This window comes from Coloeus monedula (genome assembly GCF_965178545.1).
Source record: "Coloeus monedula genome assembly, chromosome: W".
In the NCBI taxonomy this organism is placed as follows: Eukaryota; Metazoa; Chordata; class Aves; order Passeriformes; family Corvidae; genus Coloeus; species Coloeus monedula.
The window spans coordinates 15,468,529-15,487,743 of NC_138821.1; the positions used below are offsets into that span (position 1 = coordinate 15,468,529).

General features: G+C 45.0%; 1 protein-coding gene across 9 annotated transcripts in view; it reads right to left on the reverse strand.

Annotated features, from left to right (window-relative positions):
* LOC309584648 (creatine kinase S-type, mitochondrial) overlaps window positions 1–17,832 on the reverse strand; it is a 166,162-nt gene extending 148,330 nt beyond the window's left edge. For 8 of the 9 annotated variants that reach the window (XR_014227253.1, XR_014227254.1, XM_082300802.1 and 5 more), the window contains exon 1: window positions 17,749–17,832. Coding sequence is in view for 6 of the 9 variants with exons in the window: in XM_082300802.1 (XP_082156928.1) it covers window positions 17,749–17,827 (79 nt within the window). In the remaining 3 variants the exon portion in view is untranslated. The remainder of the gene's footprint in view (window positions 1–17,748) is intronic. The other variant, XM_082300804.1, reaches the window with a different exon arrangement.
* Window positions 17,833–19,215: the final 1,383 nt, after the last annotated feature.

A 19,215-nucleotide genomic window follows, 5' to 3' on the forward strand; every position in this document is an offset into this window, starting at 1 on the left:
ATGCAAAAAGAAAACAGGGGAAGTGTTGAGAGTCTTTCTGAAGAATGGCTAAAAAGCAAAGGTCATGATAACACAGGAAGCTTAGTAAAGATGCAGACACTGAGTCCTTGAGCAAGAAGTTGCATAGATAACAGAATGTGCATTCAGATAAGAAAGAAGACAGAAACCATATGGAAGAGAAAGATAAGACCACCGTGTTTGCAGATCCCACGGAATAGCTCCCACCAATGAGGAGCTCAACTTTTGCAATATGTATGAGCTAATTAAAGGTACTATAAGTAAGTGTAGTTTTGAAAAATAAATCGAGACTTGCTGAACATCATGCCTTGAGTGCTTGTCTCCCGCGACTCCACCCAACAGAAAACTGTGGATGCTAAAAAGTTTGGGGCAGAGGAATTTTCCAGCTGCTGCACAATTTTGTGAAGTTTTTCTTTCTCATGCTTTAGCTGAGAAACAGTGAAAGATGGTTTTGTAAACTAATTCTCTATCTCTGCACCTGCAAGTTGTTATGGTTCACTAGAGAAAATATTTTGAAAGGGTGTTAGAGAACCTCAGCCAATCCCTCTATGGGGTGGCTGGTCAAGCAACCAATCATATCATGCTCTCTTACGTACAAAGGCATATAAACCTAGCTTGTATTTAATAAAGGAATTCCATTTTCTCCTTGGACTTGTGTCGTGATTCTGGCCGTTCCTTGGTACAACAGCGACAGAGAACCTCTGCCTTTTCAGCATTTTTGGTAACTAATTCACATCTCCTGTTTAACAGTGGACCAGTATTTTCCGCTTCTGCTTGTTGGTTATGTATCTGAAGAACCCTTTTTTATGTTTTTTGACATCTCTGGCTGATTTCAATTCTAACTGCATCTCTACTCACCCTGGCAATGCTCTTGTAATTCTCAACATGTATAAGCCTGCTTTTCCATCTTTGGTATCCTTCACTTTTGGTTTTGAGCAGATTCAGAAGCTTGCAGTTAAGCTAAGAGTCTCTTTCTCCACCTACTTCCCTTACCTTTAAAGGGGATGAACTGTCTTTGTGCTTCCAGGAGAGTGTTCCTGAAAAACTCTGAGCACTCACTGGCTCCTTTATCCTCCATGGAAGCTTCCCACAGAATCCCTCCCAAATGAGCTCTGAGTGAGCTGAAGTTTGCTCTTCTAAAATCTAAAACCTTTGTCTTAGTATTAACTTTAAGCATGGTCAGCTGGATCCCAAACTTCATAATATTGTGATCACTGCAGCCAAGGCTATCCCCTCATTCCTGGTTGGCACATCCAACATTTGTATGAGGAAGCAGTTCTCTATGTATTCCAGGAATTTGATGGATGGCATGTGAGCTGCTGTATTGTTCTTCCAACAAATGTCAGGATAGTTGAAGTTATCCATAAAAAACAGGTTCTGTTGGGCCAAAGCTTGCTTAAGTGACCCAAATATTGCTTTGTTGGTCTTAGCATCTTGGTTTGGAGGTCAGTAGTAGATGTCTACTGTAAGATCACCCCTTGGAGACAACTCCTCTAATCTTGACTCAGAGGCATTTGATAAGGCTTCCACAGGCATTGTAGTTGACTTTTATACATTCAAGGTTCTCCTTAATATAGAGCACGACTCCTCTTCCTCCCTGCCTGTATTTACGAAACAGCCTATAGCCATCCATTGTTAATCCCCAGTCATGTAAGTTGTCCCACCATGTTTCAGTTATTCCTATGATATCATAACTTTCTAACTGGATGCAGAGCTCCAGTTCCTCCTGTTTGTTCCCCAAGCTGTGTGCATTGGTATACATACATTTGAGGTCTTCTGGTTCTCATCGTGGGAGGCAGCTAGACAGGTGGAACCCATTCCTCCCTAATAAGCTATAGTCATTGAAGAATGTCCTGTAATAAAAGTCAAAACCTTCACAGCGGCACTAGCCAAAAAGCTAGAAGTTGATTTGAATTATACATTTATTTCTGTCTGTAATCGTAAAACGAAGGAAAAGATAACTTGGGCACCAATACTTTTTGCTTGCACCCCCAAGGCTCTGTAGTCTTCCCCCATTCTGCCCAGGTTCTGGCTCGCAGTGTTAAGCTATAATGTTAGCTATGTGTCTTGGTTAAGGACAATTTAAAGTTGAACACTAAAATGAGTTACCTCCCCTTAGTTTCAACTAATCCCTTTCCACTAATAAGGAAAAACAAAATATGAGTAGATATGAGTGAAGACATAGCAGTTTACTAACAAGCAAAACAGCAAAGGGAAAATGGCATCAGCTCTCTCCCCCAAGATGGTGTGCTCCAGTCTACTGCGCCGGTCTGGGAGACAAAGGGAGAAAGATGGCGGACAAAAAAAAACCCCTTCCCGGAAGGTAGGACCTTATGGACCAGTTCTAGTGGCAGATGAAGAATTACCGGAGTGTGTGGAGTCAGCTCTGCTGCTCGCCGCTTCCTCCTGCCACCTGCTGGACTCCGCCGGTGTTGGTGCTGCTGTCATACACACTGCGGGTGTGTTGGGGGGAGAAGAACTGGTCTGTCAGCACTGAGACAGGGTGGCCTGGCCCCAGGGACTGACTCAAGCTTTGCGCTGCTGATAGGGTTTGCAAAATTCACTCTGAAACAGTTTCTAATTGTGAACTGCATTTTTTCTGAGTTGCTACTGTTGCAAGCCCAGAAACCTGCCCAAAACAACCCCCTCCAAAGTGGAGCCTCTGCCTTCAAAAGCCACCAAGCAAAAGAGGAAGTCAGCTTGGGTGCCTTGACCTTTTAAAGGGACCAGCACTGCCCGACTGGCCTGCAATTCCGGTTCTGGCTGCACCACTGGGCCTTAAACACTAACAATTCTTGGGCACAGATAGATATAGAATACAATAAAATTTTGGGTTACCTAGGACATTATGCTCATCTGCTTTTGGGCCCTACATTACTGTTGTCTCAGTACTCCAAGCACCATCTCATGAAGACAGTCAGAAATTACACCTTTATCCTTTTCTCCTCAGAGAGATAACTTGAGGAGGTACACTAGGAAGCTTAACTGCCTACCGGGGTTAAACCCAAATCCATCTGTCTATCCCTCAAATTCATCTCTCTCCAATTCAGGGGCAAGAATGTGATAGGAGACTGTGTCAAAGGCCTTACAGATGTCCAGATATTTGATATCTGTAGCTCTTCCTTTGTCCGCTGATGCAGTCACTCCATCATATAAGGGTACTAGATGAGTCGGTCATTATTTGCCCTTGGTGAAGCCATGTTGGCTGTCTCTAATCACTTCCCTGACTTCTATATGGCTTCAGCCTAACTTCCAGGAAGATCTGTTCCATGATCTTCCCAGCCACAGAGGTGAGGCTGACAGGTCTGTAGTTCCCAGTCCTCTTTTTTAACCTTTTTAAAAATGGGTGAAATGTTTCCCTTTTTCCAGTCACCTGGGACTTCACCTGACTGCCAGGACTTTTCAAATATCATGGAGAGTGTCTTTGCAACTACATCTGCCAGTTCCCTCAGAACTCTGGGAAGCATCTTGTTGGGGGCCATGGACATGTGTGTGTTCAAGTCCCTCAGGTGGTCTCAAACTTGATCTTCTCTTACAGTTGGAGGGACTGCATCCCCTCATCCACTCAAGAGGTATGGGAAGAGATTACCATTGAAGGCTGAGGCAATGTACTAGCTTGAAAACAAACTAGTGGGAGACACCAAGTCAGAATAACAATTTAATAAGGAAATTAGGGGAAAAAAAAAAAAAAGAAAAAAAGGCAGAAAACACTGGGTTATACTGACGGAGTCAGGATACAACCTGACACCCTGTTAGTCAGGGTGGTGGTAGCAGTCCAATAAAATGGTGGCTGCAGTCCTCCTGAAGTGGTGGATGTGGTTCTGTTGAAGTGATGATCCTGTAGAAAAGGTCTGCTCTTCCTCGGAAAGGTCCAGTGGTGGCTATGTAGCTCTTGTCCTCTGGGAATCCAGTGGAAAGGGATCTCTGTGGTGTTTGGAATCACAGATTATATCCAGGATGGAATGCTTGGTTCCTCCTTCTGGGTGGAGCATCTCACAATGGGATGATGAGTCATGAGGCAAGGCATTGATGGGCCCATTAAGCAGAAGATAGTCCAGAGGGAGTTATCTCTGGGTCATACGGCAGGGCATTGATGGGCCATTAACAGAAAATAGTCCGAAGGGAGGAGGCAAGGAAACACTGCCCCACCTGGTTTCAACAGCTCATGAGGATGGTAATAGAATACACTGCAACCCAGGACAGGCAAAAATTTATTGAGTACCTCAGCCTTTTCCTTGTCCATTGTTACCAGTTTGCTAGTCATGTCCATCAGAGGGGGTACACTTTGGCATTCCTTTTCTGGCTGATATACCTGTAGAAGCCCTTATTATTCTTTGTGTCCCTTGACAATTTCAGCCATACCTTGACCGTCCTGACCCCATCCCTACACAACTGGGAAATGTTCCTGTACTCTTCTGAGAATACCTGTCCCTGCTTCCACTGCCTGTGCATTTCCTTCTTGTTCTTTAGTTTGACCAGCTGTCAGAGACTGGAAAAGATTGATGTTTTGAGACATTTTGGGATGCTTGGAATGCCTCTGTGTGTGTGCAGTTTCACAGCAGGTCCTATTGACTAACTCTTTGAACAGCTGGAAGTTTGCTTTCCTAAAGTTCGGGGTCTTGACTTTACTCTTTGCCTGACCCATATACCTTAGGACTGCGAACTCTACAAGCACATGATCACTGTAGCCCAGGCTGCCTCCAATGCTGATGTCACCAATCAGATCACTTTTGTTGGTGACCATCAGGCCCAGTATTGCATCCCCTCTGGTACGGCTGTCTATTACCTGGCTTACAAAGTTATCCTTGATGTACTCCAGGAGTCTCCTGGATTGCCTTCAGCTCACCGTGATACTTCTCTGGCAGATGTCGAGGTGGTTGAAATCCCCCAGCAGGACAAGAGCCTGCAAACACGATGCCTCCTGTAGCTGGAGCAAGAAGGCTTCATTAATAGGCTCCCCTTGATGGGGCGGCCTGTAGTAAACACCAACCATAGGGTTCCCTTTGTTGCTTTGGTCTCTAATTCTTACCCATAAGCTTTCAACTTGCCCATGGCTATTCTTCAAAGACAACTTTTCACAATCTATCAATTTCTTGACAGAGGACAACTCCTCCACCCCTCCTTCCTTGCCTGTCCCTTCTGGAAAGCCTGTCACCATTGGAAGTTGGTGATAGCACACCAGTCATGATATTCGTCCCACCAAGTTTCAGTAATGGCCATCAAAGGAGAAGGTGAGTTGAGTCAGTTGGCAGAAGTGAAAGCTGTTCAACGGGCCCTAGAGATTACTGAATAAGAAAAGTGGGCAGTATTCTATCTCTCTACTGACTCATGGATGATGCAAAATGAACTATGAGGTTGGCTACAGCAGTAGAAGATGACCTATTGGCAGCACAGAGGTAAACCTATCTGGGCTGATGCATTGTGGCAGGACATTGCTGCCCAGGTAGAGAACCTTGCTGTAAAGGTATGTCATGTAGATGCGCATGTGCCTAAGAACTGGGCTACTGAAGAACATTGAAACAAACAGATAGACAAGGTTGTAAAATTGAAGTGGCTCAGATGGACCTGGATTGGGAGTATAAGGATGAGGTATTTGTAGCTCAGTGGGTCCATGCAACATCTGCACATCTAGGAAGAAATGCAACATACACATCCAGGGATGGGCCTGAACACTGAAGCCATCACACAGGTTTTCCATTGTTGGGGTTTTAAGAGGTCTAGTTTTTTTTCTGTTAAAGGAATTTTCCCCCAAACTGTTACCAAGATACAAATCGCTGGGTGCTTAAGAGAAAACAAAAGACCTGGCTGCTCCTTTTGTTTCACCTGCGTGTGTGGGCAGTTGGGTCTCAGCATTTGGAGAGAGAGGAGCTGCTGGTTCTTTTCGGCCGCTTTTCTTTCTGCTGGAAACAACACTGGGATCCCAAAGCCACCTTCCCTGCCCCGCTGGAGGCCGGGCTGTGGCCGCCCTGCCCTGCCGCTGCTTCAAGCCTTCGCTATATTGTAGCCGTGCTCGCCCTGCCTGCCTAGACCTCCGGGGGGTTCCCCGCTTGGATACATCGTGTCTGCCACCCGGGATTTGTGTTCATCCCTGCCGCTCCAGCCTGCCGCTCCAGCCTGCCGTTCCAGCCCGCCGTTCCAGCCTGCCGTTCCAGCCTGCTGTTCCCGAGGGTCTGACCAGGGGTTTGTGAAGCCTTTGTTCCATCCGTCCCCGGGACCCCAGACCACGGGTGCCACGTGTTCCCCAAGCTCGCTCCGGAGCACCCCCTGCAGCCGCGAGGGAACCATCGCACCTGCCCTGCTCACCGGGAGCCGCCAGCGCCCCTGCCGGCTGCAACCAGAACTGCACCCGAGGGGAAAAGGGCCTGACAGCCGAGAAGGCTGGGACTGGGTTTGTGGTTCTGTTTGCTGTTACTGCCATAGTTATTGTTGCTTGTTTGACTGGTTATATATATAATAGTAAAGAACTGTTATTCCTATTTCCCACATCTTTGCCTAAAAGCCCTTGATTTCAAAATTATAATAACTCAGAGGGAAAGGGGTTACATCTGCCATTCCAAGGGAGGCTTCTGCCTTCCTTAGCAGACACCTGTCTTTCAAACCAAGACATCCATGAAAGCAAAACATGCACCATAATCAAGCAAGCCAAGTAAAGCCTCTCTGGTATAGGGAACGTGTTGGGGTCCCTTCCCCTGCCATGTAGTCCTGGGAGAGGGGCCCTGGTGGGGAGGCACAGGGTTTCCCTGCCTCTGGTCAGCCTCATTCCCCATTGGTTGGTTTGTGTTCCCCTGCACGGGAAAAGGACCCTTGGCCCCGTGACTGTAACAGTTCCTCGGCAGAGCCCCGGCCATGCAGCTGGGGAAATAAACATCTCTGAAACATCTATCAAGAATCTGTCTATATATATTTCCTTTCCACGGGACTCCTGGTTTGATATAGGTGTGTTACAGTAATCCCCGCTGTAACAATGGTGGAGAATTGAGATCAGAAGGATCCCCAATCCCTAAGCGACTGATTTGTGTGAGTAAACCCTAGAAACTTTGGATTCCTCTTCTTGTTTTTGTTTTGCTATTCCATATCTAAACTATGGAGGAACCGTGGGAAGACTCTTGGCTCTCAGAGCCGCATATGGACATTTATCTTAAACTTAAAAAGATTCTTGAACAACGATTTGTAAATTTTAGCTTGATTCAAGCTCAAAAAGAACTGAAACACTTCCTGGCATAGTTGTTTAAGAACTTTTTCTATGTTTCTTGGGATTTACTTCTTACCAAGGACTTTTGGAACACCGCTTGGACCCAGTTAATTTTTGAGTCAAAATACATGCCGATGGAAGAATATTTTCGTGAATATTATTTAATTGCCGAGACTGTTGAGCAATGTCAGGTGTGTCCTGGTGAAGGGAAGCCTGGCTCAGGGACTGTGCGGCCCAGGCCACGTGCACTGTGCGTTCTGCGAGCAGCAGCAAGGCAGTTCCCGCGTGCAGGCAGAGCCACGCGAGCCGCAGTGTTGGTGGCGGACCAAGGCGCAGCGGGAGCGGCCCAACCCAGCGGTGCCCTCCCGGCCCTGCGCAGCGCGTGGTGGAGCGAGCCCCGTGAACGCCTGACCGAGAGGGGCGGAGTGCGGGCGGCGGCTGGCGGCGGTGGCGGTGGAGCGGAGCCGCGCCCAGCCGAAACACGCGCTGGAGCAGGGCGCAGGGGGGGTCATTGCTCGGGGGCCCGGCCGAGGCGTGGGTGCAGTGCCTGGCAGCGGCAATGAAGCTGCGACCAGAGGGGGCGACGCACGGAGAACTGAGCGGCGCGGCCCGGCCCGGCCCGCGCAGCCCCGAATGCGACCCCGGGAAGAGCGCGCAGGCACGAGAAGCCCTGACAATTCCAACACGGGAGCGACCAAAAGAGAGAGCAAAGATGCAGCGAGACAGAAAACAGCAGCCACTTGAAAAAAGGAAAAGATCATAGTAGCTAAGATCTTAGGGATAGTAAAATGGTATAATGTTAAGCAAAATTATGGTTTTATAACAAGGTGTGACAACCAGCAAGACATATTCCTGCATAGAACTGCTATTAAAAAGAATAACCCTGAAAAATGCATCCCAAGCTTGGGAGATGGAGAGGTGGTGGAATTCAAAATTATACAAGGTAGAAAAGGGTTACAAGCATCGCAGGTCACTGGGCCTGATGGTGTTCCTGTAAAAGGCAGTATATATGCAAAAAATCGTAGTCATGTTAGACAATATCTCCATTGTAAGCCCCCCCTACAGTCTCCCTTTCCTAATCCCACCTTTCCCTTTTACACTATGTCCTATTACCCCCAGTTTATTCCCAATCCGTTTTTTCATCCATGGTTTCCCTCACAAAACCATACCTTTGCCAATTGTTTCCCCAAAAATCCCTTTCCAATGCTGAGTGGGGGAGGAAAAGGGGGAGGGAAGAAATTAAACCCTCTCCTGCCTCAGTTTCCCCACAAAGCATGCTCAGAGAGTCCTGTCTCCCTCCTGTCAGCCCTAAGATGTTCCACAGAATCTGTTTGGACATTTAAAGACTCAGGAGGGTGGCTTGTTTTGTTTTGAAACTGTTCTTGTTATGTTTATCCAGTTGTTTTCATTCTCCTTTTATTAAAATAAAACGGGTGAAATGTTGGGTCCCCTTCCCCTGCCATGTAGTCCTAGGAGAGGGGCCCTGGTGGGGAGGCACGGGGTTTCCCTGGCCCTGGTCAGCCTCATTCCCCATTGGTTGGTTTGTGTTCCCCTGCGTGGGAAAAAGACCCTTGGCCCCGTGACTGTAACAGTTCCTCGGCAGAGCTCCGGCCATGCGGCTGGGGAAATAAACATCTCTGAAACATCTATCAAGAATCTGTCTATATGTATTTCTTTTCCACGGGACTCCTGGTTTGATATATGCATGTTACAGTATCTCCGCTGTAACAGGAACGATGGCTACAATATCAATATGGGGAGGCCTGGAAGATCAAGTATATCACACTGCCATGAATCCACCAAGGCAAGCACTGCATGATTACCCTGATGGAGGTGATCAGCGGAGGGTTCAAAACACCCTGTAACTAATATCACTGCTTGAAACACCATCCTGATCCTTGTAAAGCAAGTTCTGTGACAGCACAGCACCCCAGAAAGAATTGAGTCAAACAACAGGACTCATTTCCAAAGCAACTTCATGAACACCTGGGCCAGGAAACATGGCATTGATCATAGTTTCATAGAATAGTTTGGGTTGGAAGGGACCTTGAAAGGTCATCTAGTCCAACACCCCTGCAATGGGCAGGGACATCTTCAACTAGATCAGGTTGCTCAGAGCCCTGTCTGACCTGACCTTGAATGTTTCCAGGCATAGGGCATCTACCACCTCTCTGGGCAACCTGTTCCAGCATTTTGCCAAACAGGATTGTATGTACTACATTCCCTATCATGAACCAGCTTCTGAAAACACTGAAGGATACAATGGACTGTTAAAGACTGTACTGAAAGCAATAAGTGCTGGAACATAGAAGCATTGGGATGCAAATTTATCAAAGCCACTTGGCTGGTTAATACCAGAGAATCAAATAACTGACCGGGCCCTGCCCAAACAAAACTCCTATGTGCTGTAGAAGGAGATAAGGTCCCTGTAGTACATGTAGGGAACTGGCTGGGAAAGATATCATGGGCAAATCCAATCATGAGATTGCTTTCAGTCAAGGACCCAGATATAAATTTTGGATAATGAGGGATGGTAGGGAAATCTGTTGTGCACCTCAAGGAGATTTAACCCTAGGGGAAAATAATGCATGATTTGAGTTGTATATTATAGGAAGTACAACAGCAGGAATCACCTGAACCAACAGAGAATAAGCCTTGCAAGAAACCAAGCAAGTACAGCAGTGACCCAATCTGAGCTGGATTTAGCATCCAATAACTCAACATAACATGCAATCTCTCTTGTCCTGAGTGACCAGCATAATGAATGGAGCCTGAATCACAGAGTAAGTGAACTCAATGGACATTTTATGGACATTTTATGGATATTTTACAGGGGAGGCCCATTGTCATGGGTTAGCAAGCATAGTCCCGGAAATGATTTTCTTGCAAAGAGGTTCTGACAGCTTCCTCTATGACCTGACAGAACCTATCAACTGGCTAGTTTGAATATTGGCAACTTTTTAATCCACTTAGAACTTTGACCGCCTCTGTGGTCCACATTTAAGAATGAACAAACCCCGGGAAGCTGGCTCTCTTGCTTCCGGCTGGGGGACTGGTAACTGGGCTGGGCCCATACAGGGCCCAGCGGGCCCTGCCGGGCCCTGCCAGGACCTGCTTGGGCCGGGCCCAGGCTGGGACATAGCCATCCTGGAGCCGATGGGCCCTGTTCCACCCACGGCCTCCCCCAGCCCTGCTATGTGCAGACGGCGCGGTCCGGCTTCCCCCCCTCCAGTGTGGCCGAAGATTCAGCTGAAGCTGTCCGGCAAAGATCATGTGACCAGCAGCGATAAGCGAAATTCCAGCTGCAAGGCCTGGGTGAGATTAACCCTTTTAGTGCTGTAAGTGCTGCAGACATTAAGAAAGAAGAGCTGAAATCCTGAGGGAGGAGAAAGGGGAGATGCTTAAAGCTGAAATTCTGTTGTAAAGCTATGGTGGTGATGGACTATGATATATCAGAGTACCCGTTGTAATTTCATGAAAGCATGGGGGGTGGAGCGTTCAACTTGTGAGCAAAAGCACCTGTGCTGGAATAAGCAAATGCTGAAGCAGCTGTAATTTGATGAGAAGTTTGAACAGGGAGAGATGGAAGCGGTGAGGACTTTTGCTCCAATCAGAAGGAGAAGACCTCTGTTCCTAGAGATACTCCCAGAGATAGTCTTAGAGATGAAGATGATGAGGACCCTTTTCTCCCAGGAAAGGAGGAGGGCCTCTATTCTTAGACATGAAAATGCTCCCAGAGATGGGTGAAGAGAACCTTTGTTTTTGAACAGCTCATCCTTAAAATGGTACCCCAGTAGCTCAAGATTGGACCCTCGAAAGCAGTTGTGGGAAAAGCTGCAAGTTGGGGGAAGGGACTCTCACATGCGAGCAGAGAACCAACCCGGGTGGCTGTCTCGTTGTGATACTGAGCCATGAGAGAACCTCTTGTGGAGATGTCTCCATAGCATGAGCAAGAAAGACTCCTCTCCCTAAGTGAACTGAACAAGGTTATTATGGAAGTGGTAAACAGACATCTCAAGGTGGTAAACATCTCAAGGGTTTTTTTACAGTGGGAGAAGGGGGAAAGGTGGGGGGAGGAGAAGTGTTCTGAAGGTATGGTATGATTTTATTTTATTTTTTTCCCTTCTTTTAGGTCTATTAATAAACTTTTTTATATTCTTTTAAGTTTTGTGCCTGCTTTGCTTTCTCCTAATTCTTATCTCACAGAAGGTAAATAGTAATGAGTATTTTAGACCAAACCACTACACTCTAAATGGTGTTTCTGCCTGGTTTTCGAACTGAACCAGCTACACCCATAGACTAAGGGAATGATATCTGTGTATATAGCAAGAGACAGGAAGGGGGAGTGGTGATTAATGAGGATGTATCTGATAGTGTGGGACCCAAGCATGACATAAATGGTATGGAATAATGTATAGAGGTTGTACTGTATTTGACTGAAGTGGAGTTAACTTTCTTCATAGCAGCTGGTATGGTGCTGTAACTTAGATTTGTAGCTAAAACAGTGTTGATAACACACTAGTGTTTTACCTATTGCTGATCAGTGCTTGCATAGTATCAGGGCTTTCTGCAGTGAGTAGGCTGGGAGTGGGAGAGGACACAACCTGGACAGCTGACTCAGACTGACCAAAGGGTTATTCCATGCCATACAACATCATGCTGAGCAATAAAAACTTAGGGGAGGAGGGATTTGGAAGGTAGCCATTGCTTGGAGACTAGCTGGGCATCAGTCTACTTGTGGAAGGTGGTGAGTGATTGCCTTTGCATCACTCACTTTGCTTTCTTCCTCTTTCCTTTGCTTATTAAACTATCTCTATCTCAACCCATGAATTTTCTCATTTTCCTCTTCCTATTCCTTCCCCTGTCCCAGTGGGCTGGGAGAGTGAATGAGCAGCTGTGTGGTGCTTGGCTGCTGGCCAGGGTTAACCCACCACTCTGCTAGTTGGTTTATAACTGCATCAATCTTGGTAGAAATTAGTTCTTTCAATGCACCTGTATTGGGTTGACCCTGAGTTGATGGACAGTCTTTAAGACCAATTACGCTTCTCACAATTTACATATTTAAACCACACAGAAAGGCGGGACTTCCCCTTTTGGTCGGAGCTCGCCTGCTGGAAGGTGGGGGGGGGGGGGGCTCCGAGCCTCCCGGCCCCGCTGGGCCGGGCCGGGGCCACTGCCCCTTTCCCCCTTTCCCAACACTGCGGCACGGTCCCTGGGTGGCTGGGGGGGACTGTCCCAGAGCCGCAGGCAGCTAAACCCAGCCAGGGACTGCTCACAGCTAAACCCATCCAGCGCGGCTTCTGGGGACCGGCGGGTCCCTCTCCTCTCCACGCGGAGCCGGCGGAGTCAACGGGAGCCGGCAGAGCCTCCTGTCTGCAGCCAGCACACTTCGTGCTGAACTGAAGAAGACACCACGCAGCCAGCAGCACAAAGGGAGCGAGGCTTTCCCCACCGTAAAGGCTGAACAAGAACACCCTTCAACATGGCGGCGTCAGAGTCAGAGAGAAAGAGAAGTGAGTCACGTGGGACGGAGCTGGAAATGGCGACGGGAGAAAAGAGGGCGGTGCCACGATTCTGGCGCGCAGCTTAAAAGAAACCTTCTTGCATGCCGTGGTAAGAAACTGTAATACCACAAACTGTTTGTCTCTTTAATCCATTTGAAGAACATGGGGGGATGGAGTATCTTCGTGTGCCTGTGAAGATTGTGAAGAATGCCGATGCCAGGCTATATAGTAGTAAGAGGCTGCTAGAGACTTGTGGTGAAGAAGAGCCTTTGTGTGCAGGCCAAAAGAACTTATCCTTAAAAAGATGAATAACCCCATGTGATGGCCCATATTTTGTAGTGTGAAGGAACTGTGAGATTTTTCATGGGAGAGATGTTCTACACACAGCAGATTGTTTGTTTCCGGGCGGATCTGCTGTTGGTGGCAGTTTGGGAACCACGTGCAACTGAAGGAAAAACCCTTTTTTCCCTTAAGCATAAGAGAGAGACGTTTCAAGAACTGGAACGCTGACTAACATCCCATGTTCTGTTATCCCTTGTGTGAGCTGGGTAAAAGGAGAGAAGTGCTGGGGGGGGAGGGGGATTTGCTTTAATTTTGTTTTGTTATTGTCTCTTTACTTTTAATTCTATTAGTAATAAAACTCTTTCATTGTACTGCAACTGTTTAAGGTTTGTGCCTGCTTTGCTTTTCTCCTAATTCTTATCTCACAGAAGGAAAATAAGTAAGTAATGAATATTTTGAACCAAAACCACTACAGCACCACAAGCTACATACATGTTTGCACTTTATTTTGGAAACATATAGGACTGAACTGCATCTTAACTAAGTATAAAGTTTAGTAATTTTATTTTATATATTTGAAGGACACTTTTAGGATTTGTAGCAAGAGACCACAACCATATGTCGCTCAGATGATACTCTCATAGTAATAAGTGTTTTTCCAAAGCATTACACACAGCTTCTTTCTTTATTAATTGGATGATGTCAGGGATTTCAGCGCCTAATCTGTTTTGTACACTGTATTAGAAATATTCAGGAAAGTGACTGAAAATGAACTGTTTCAGTGTAAGACTGTTGAATCTAGAGCGCTGTATATATTCTATATGCAGATAAGCAAAAGTTAGCACATCAAGAAACACAACAGTCCAGAGTAAATAAATGAGAACTGTTATTTCACAGTGTAGAAATATAAATTGGAATGCTAACTCAGATCCAAAGATTAAGACATCATTGATGTTATTGCGGGCTGGTGAAAAGAATAGCAGAAAGAGAATGCCATCTAGAAAAAAGCAGGAGCTTCTCAAATACCATAGCAGGTCACAGAGATACAAAAAATGTACCTCGTGCACTGCTATACCAGTCTATGCTGCAACTGGGAGGGTACATTTGTGTTTACTGCACTTGGCATCACTGTTGGGTTTGGCTTGACAACTATTCAATGCAAGTGGCTTGCAACGGTTACTGGTCATAATGTGACAGTCTTAATCAAGTCATTAGATATTCTGCTTTTCCTTACCACTGCCCGGGGTGATTGTCCCATACCCTACACAGTTGTGCTCTGTTGTCGCCCAGAGCCTATAATATTTCTGTTTTTCTTTCCATTGCAGATGGCAGATACAAGCTTCAGCAGTAACCACAATTGTGTATCCATTAATTGCTGAATGAGGAGGGTAAGATATACATGTATCAGCTGGTATCCAGCATCAGGTGGTTTTCCTGTGGGTCAGATGGAGGAATTTTTCTCTTGTTAGCCAAGTGTGATGCAAGACATTTTGATGACTCCTGGGATTTGAATCTAACTTACAGCTTTACAAAATGCTTAGACAACTAGCCTTATACATTTTGCCTTTATTATGTCATTCTGCTCACAATTTGGCTGCTGTATTTGCCTCATGATAACTAGTTAATATATCTTTTGTATCCCTCCAGGACTATGCATTCCTTTGGCTCAATAGTTCTGAGAGTGGAATTTGTCACCGGCAATAAGTCCTTTAAAGTTTTATTTCAAAGGACATTTGTACTTGTACTATAACTTGAAGAAAGCAGAAATATTGTTCTACAGAAGTGAAGAAATACAGAAAAATTTGCTTAGTAACAGCTGCTATGTATTTCCCATGCAACATGTTTACTCCTATAGTGAACAATTTTGATTAATTCCTTAAAAGCCATCTTGTGGATAAAGTTAATAGAGTGGTCATTTCATGTGTGAAGTGATTAATTATGAGGGGATTAAATGCTATATTGACTTAAAGTCACTAAGCCATACAACATATAGCATTAAGTGTCTGCAAAAACCAAGTTTTCTTCATAGCTGAACACAATTATTACTGATCTCCCACTACATCAGCACTATATAGGGTAAGCAAATTCAGAGCCAAATTGGAATTGCCTTTTCTAGAGCAATATTCAGTAATCTATGACTTCCAGTGAATTAGCAAAAGCAATCTGAAAGGTCATGATCTTGGAGGTCATAGCCTTTTTTCTCTCCCCAGGATTTGCTCAGCTACCTGTAACCAGCCTTTAGAACATTAGTGTTCTTTCAGGAGTGTATTATGTTTCAAAATTCTATTTATATATATAAAACCTACTATACATAGAATGCAGAGACAAAAGCCAGCTCCAAGATTGAGTAAATGTCACTGCAGAAATTGTGGGGATAGCTGATAAGCAGGCCAAAGGATTCAAAATATCATTTAAGGTGGAGCTGCTGAATCACAGGATAGAAAAAAAAAAAAAAGATGATGCCTCTTTTAGGGCATTAAACCAGTTTTCCCTCTTCACAATACATCTAGATTACAGACTTTGTTAAAGGCCAATATAGGCTTCAAAAGAAATACAGGTCCCTTACCAACACTAAAAAGATACCTTTTTAAATCAATAACTTATGAAAATTCTATTGAACCAAAACTCCCCTTGCTATTCAGAATATTCTGAGTTGGAAGGTACCCACAAGAATCATCAAGTTCAACTCTTAAGAGAATAGCCCATACAGGGATCAAGCCCATGACCTTGGTTTTATTAGCACCATGCTCTAACCAACTGAGCTTCAGGACATTTGATTCATGTCTACAACCTTGTTCAAACTATTTCAGCAGTGTCATGTTGTACACAGTGATCCTGTGACCTGCAAAGAGGTGAAACCAGTCCATCCATTTCAGAGACTGAATAATCATAAATGCACAAACAACTACTTTACCCTTCAAGGAATTTGCAGAACTACTACTTTTAATAGAAACAAACTTTTTTGAAATTAACCCTTTACTTTCTTGAACTTATTTTAAAGAGAAAGTTGTCAGCTTTGTTTTCTTAGGTGGATATTCATGTAGTTGAACATAAATGTTGATTATTTTTTATTTTAGACTAGACTGCACATGTTCTTTTAGCCAAGGATGGAAAGAAGGTACAAGGGTTACAGACTGACTGGTGACATTTCTAGAAATAGGACTGGTTTAAATATTTGAATCATGTCATGGGTATATTAAGTACCACACCATGTGATCCTGAGTGACATTTTAGAGGAATAGCAGAGTCATAGCTAAAGTTCACACAGATACATAAACAACACATACGCAAATTTTAAACTATTTAGCTGTCTAATGGTGATACTGTACTGAGCAGAACTTTCCATGTAGTCGAGAAATGGGTTACAAAAGATACTGGTCTTTTATATTTGAGAAATAATTCCTTTGAGTCATCCTTAGCTTGATCTAGAATCCACAGAACCCAGTGCAAATTTTTCTCTGCCCTTCTACAGCAGTTGTGGGCACCTTAGAAACATCTGCAAGGAATGTCATAAGTGACTAAATGTCTGGTATATAATTTTTAGATGCCTAAAAAACAGTTTACATTGATCTTGATCTGCTATATCATTCTACAAGGTCAGAGTATAAGATCTAAATTAAAACATTAAATCTCATAAAACAATATTGGTGGGGGTTTTTTTCAGTTTCTTGTTGGGGTTCCTCCCCCCTGGTGTGGGGTCCAGGGGGAGGGGACCTTGGAGTAGAGGCACGGCCTACAGGGTTTCCCTACTCCCTGGTCAATCCTGTTCCCCATTGGTTGTTTTGTGTTCCCCTGCACGGGGAGGACCCTGGTTGTCCCATGATTGCTCAGTTCTTCGGGAGTACCCCAGCCATGTGGCTGGAGAATAAAGATCTCTGAAACATCTATCAAGAATCAGTCTCTATTTCTTTCCACAGGCCTCGCTGTCTATACATGTTGCAGAAATCCCTGCTGCAACAGTTTCTCATAGCTCAGCCTGAGCAAGATGTGATCCCTTCTGACTGATCTCTGTTTAATATAAAAATCTCCATAGTGCATAAATAATGTTAGTGCAGACATCATGCTAAGTATGTCTTCATCATAGCATGGAATGTTTCTAGGAAAAATACACTAAAATTCAGTTTTCTTTTCTCCTCATAATTCCAGAGCTAATTGAACTGGTATAAAAATCAAAGCCTATTTTTAAAAAAAATAAACCAAAAAATTCAAAATTCCTTGCTATGAAAGGAGGAGATAAGGAAAAGACTGTGACTCTTAATAGGTCACACAACTACTCTTCAGTCAAAACACTCTTTTTGATTTCTACCAAATAAAGATCTACTCCATTAAATTTGACCTGTTGAGATTTAGAACCCCAAGTTCTCTTGCTGAAGCCAGTCAAAGGTGCTGGTAGTACTTGCCTTTTTGAATCAGTCAGCCACTATTTTACAATATGAAAACCTAATCCCCGCTGTGCAGACAGTTATAAACTCTCCAGTAACTTCCCAAAAGAAAGATGGTTTCACTGAACCTCTGCAAAGGAACTTATGTTTCCCCTCAATTAAATTGTTATTTAAGGGTTGACATTTGAAACAGCTTCAGAGTGGGCTGACATGTTTTTCTGCACTAATTAGTTATGCAAATCAATAAATTATAACAAACTTACATCAAATCCTGTGGTGCTTTCAATTAATTTTTACTAAGCCTTGTATTTGAAATGCCACCATTTGAGTTACCTCAAATAAGATAAGCAATGGAGTTAGTTAAACTGACCTTGAAGCTGAAGGTAGACACGTCCTGCTACATGCAGTGAGCCCAGAGTGTAAAGAGAATAACAAGTTGGTGTGCTCATGGGATTCCAGGTAATATGAGAACGGGAAAGGAGGAGACAGAAGGGAAAATAATTGCTGCAGTGGCCAATCCTATTTCACTCAGTTATGGCAATGACATTTGCTCACACAAGGGTGCCCTTGAGGACATAAATAGGATGTGGCAAAAGGAGGCCATTTAACAGAATCACAGAATATGGTGAGTTGGAAGGGACCCACAAGGATCATCGAGTCCAATGTCTAGCCATGCACAGGATCATCCCCAAGAGTCACACCATGTGCCTGACAGTATTGTCCAAATGCTTCTTGAATTCTGTCAGGCTGGTGCTGTGACCACTGTCCTGTGGTGCCTGTTCCAATGCCCAACCATCCTCTGGGTGAAGAACCTTTTTCTAATACCCAACCTAAACCTCTCCTGACACAACTTCAGGCCATTCCCTTGGGTCCTGTCACTGGTCACCACAGAGAAGAGATCAGTGTCCACCCCTCCTCTTCCCCTCACGAGGAAGTTGTAGAGTGCGATCAGGTCTCCCCTCAGTCTCTTCTTCTCCAGGCTTAACAGACCAAGAGACCTCAGCTGCTCCTCCTAAGGCTTCCCCTCAAGGATGATCTTCGTTGCCCTCCTTTGGATGCTCTCTAATAGCTTAATGTCTTTCTTATATTGTGGTGCCCAAAACAGCACACAATATTCAAGGTGAGGCCGCACCAGTGCAGAGCAAAGCAGGACAATCCCCTCCCTTGACCAGCTGGCAATGCTGTGCCTGATGCACCCCAGGACACGCTTGGCCCTCCTGGCTGCCAGAGCACACTGCTGACACATAGTCAACTTTCTGTTGACCAGGACCCCCAGGTCACTTTCTGGGGCACTGTTTTCCAGCATCTCATTCCCCAGTCTATCTGTACATCCAGGGTTGCCCTGTCCCAGGTGCAGAGTCTGGCACTTTGCTTTGTTGAACTTCATATAGTTGGTGATTGCCCATCTCTCTAAATTGTTGAGATCTCTCTGCAGAGCCTCCCTGGCTTTGAGGGAGTTGACACCTCACAGTTTTGTATCATCTGAGAATTTCCTTAGTATCCCTTCCAGTCCTGTGTCCAGGTCATTAATGAAGATGTTGAAGAGCACAGGGGCAAGGATGGAGCCCTGTGGAACCCCACTAGTGACAGGTCGCCAGTCTGATGTCACCCCATTTACTACAACCCTTTGTGCCTGACCCCTGAGCCAGTTGCTCACCCACCACATGACGTGTTTATCCAGCTGGGGGCTGGACATTTTTTCCAGAAGGATCCTGTGAGAGACAGTATCAAAAGCTTTACTGAAATCCAAAAAGATGACATCAACTGGCTTTCCTTGATCAACTAGGTGGATTACATTGTCATAAAAGGAAATCAGGTTTGATAAGCAAGACTTTCC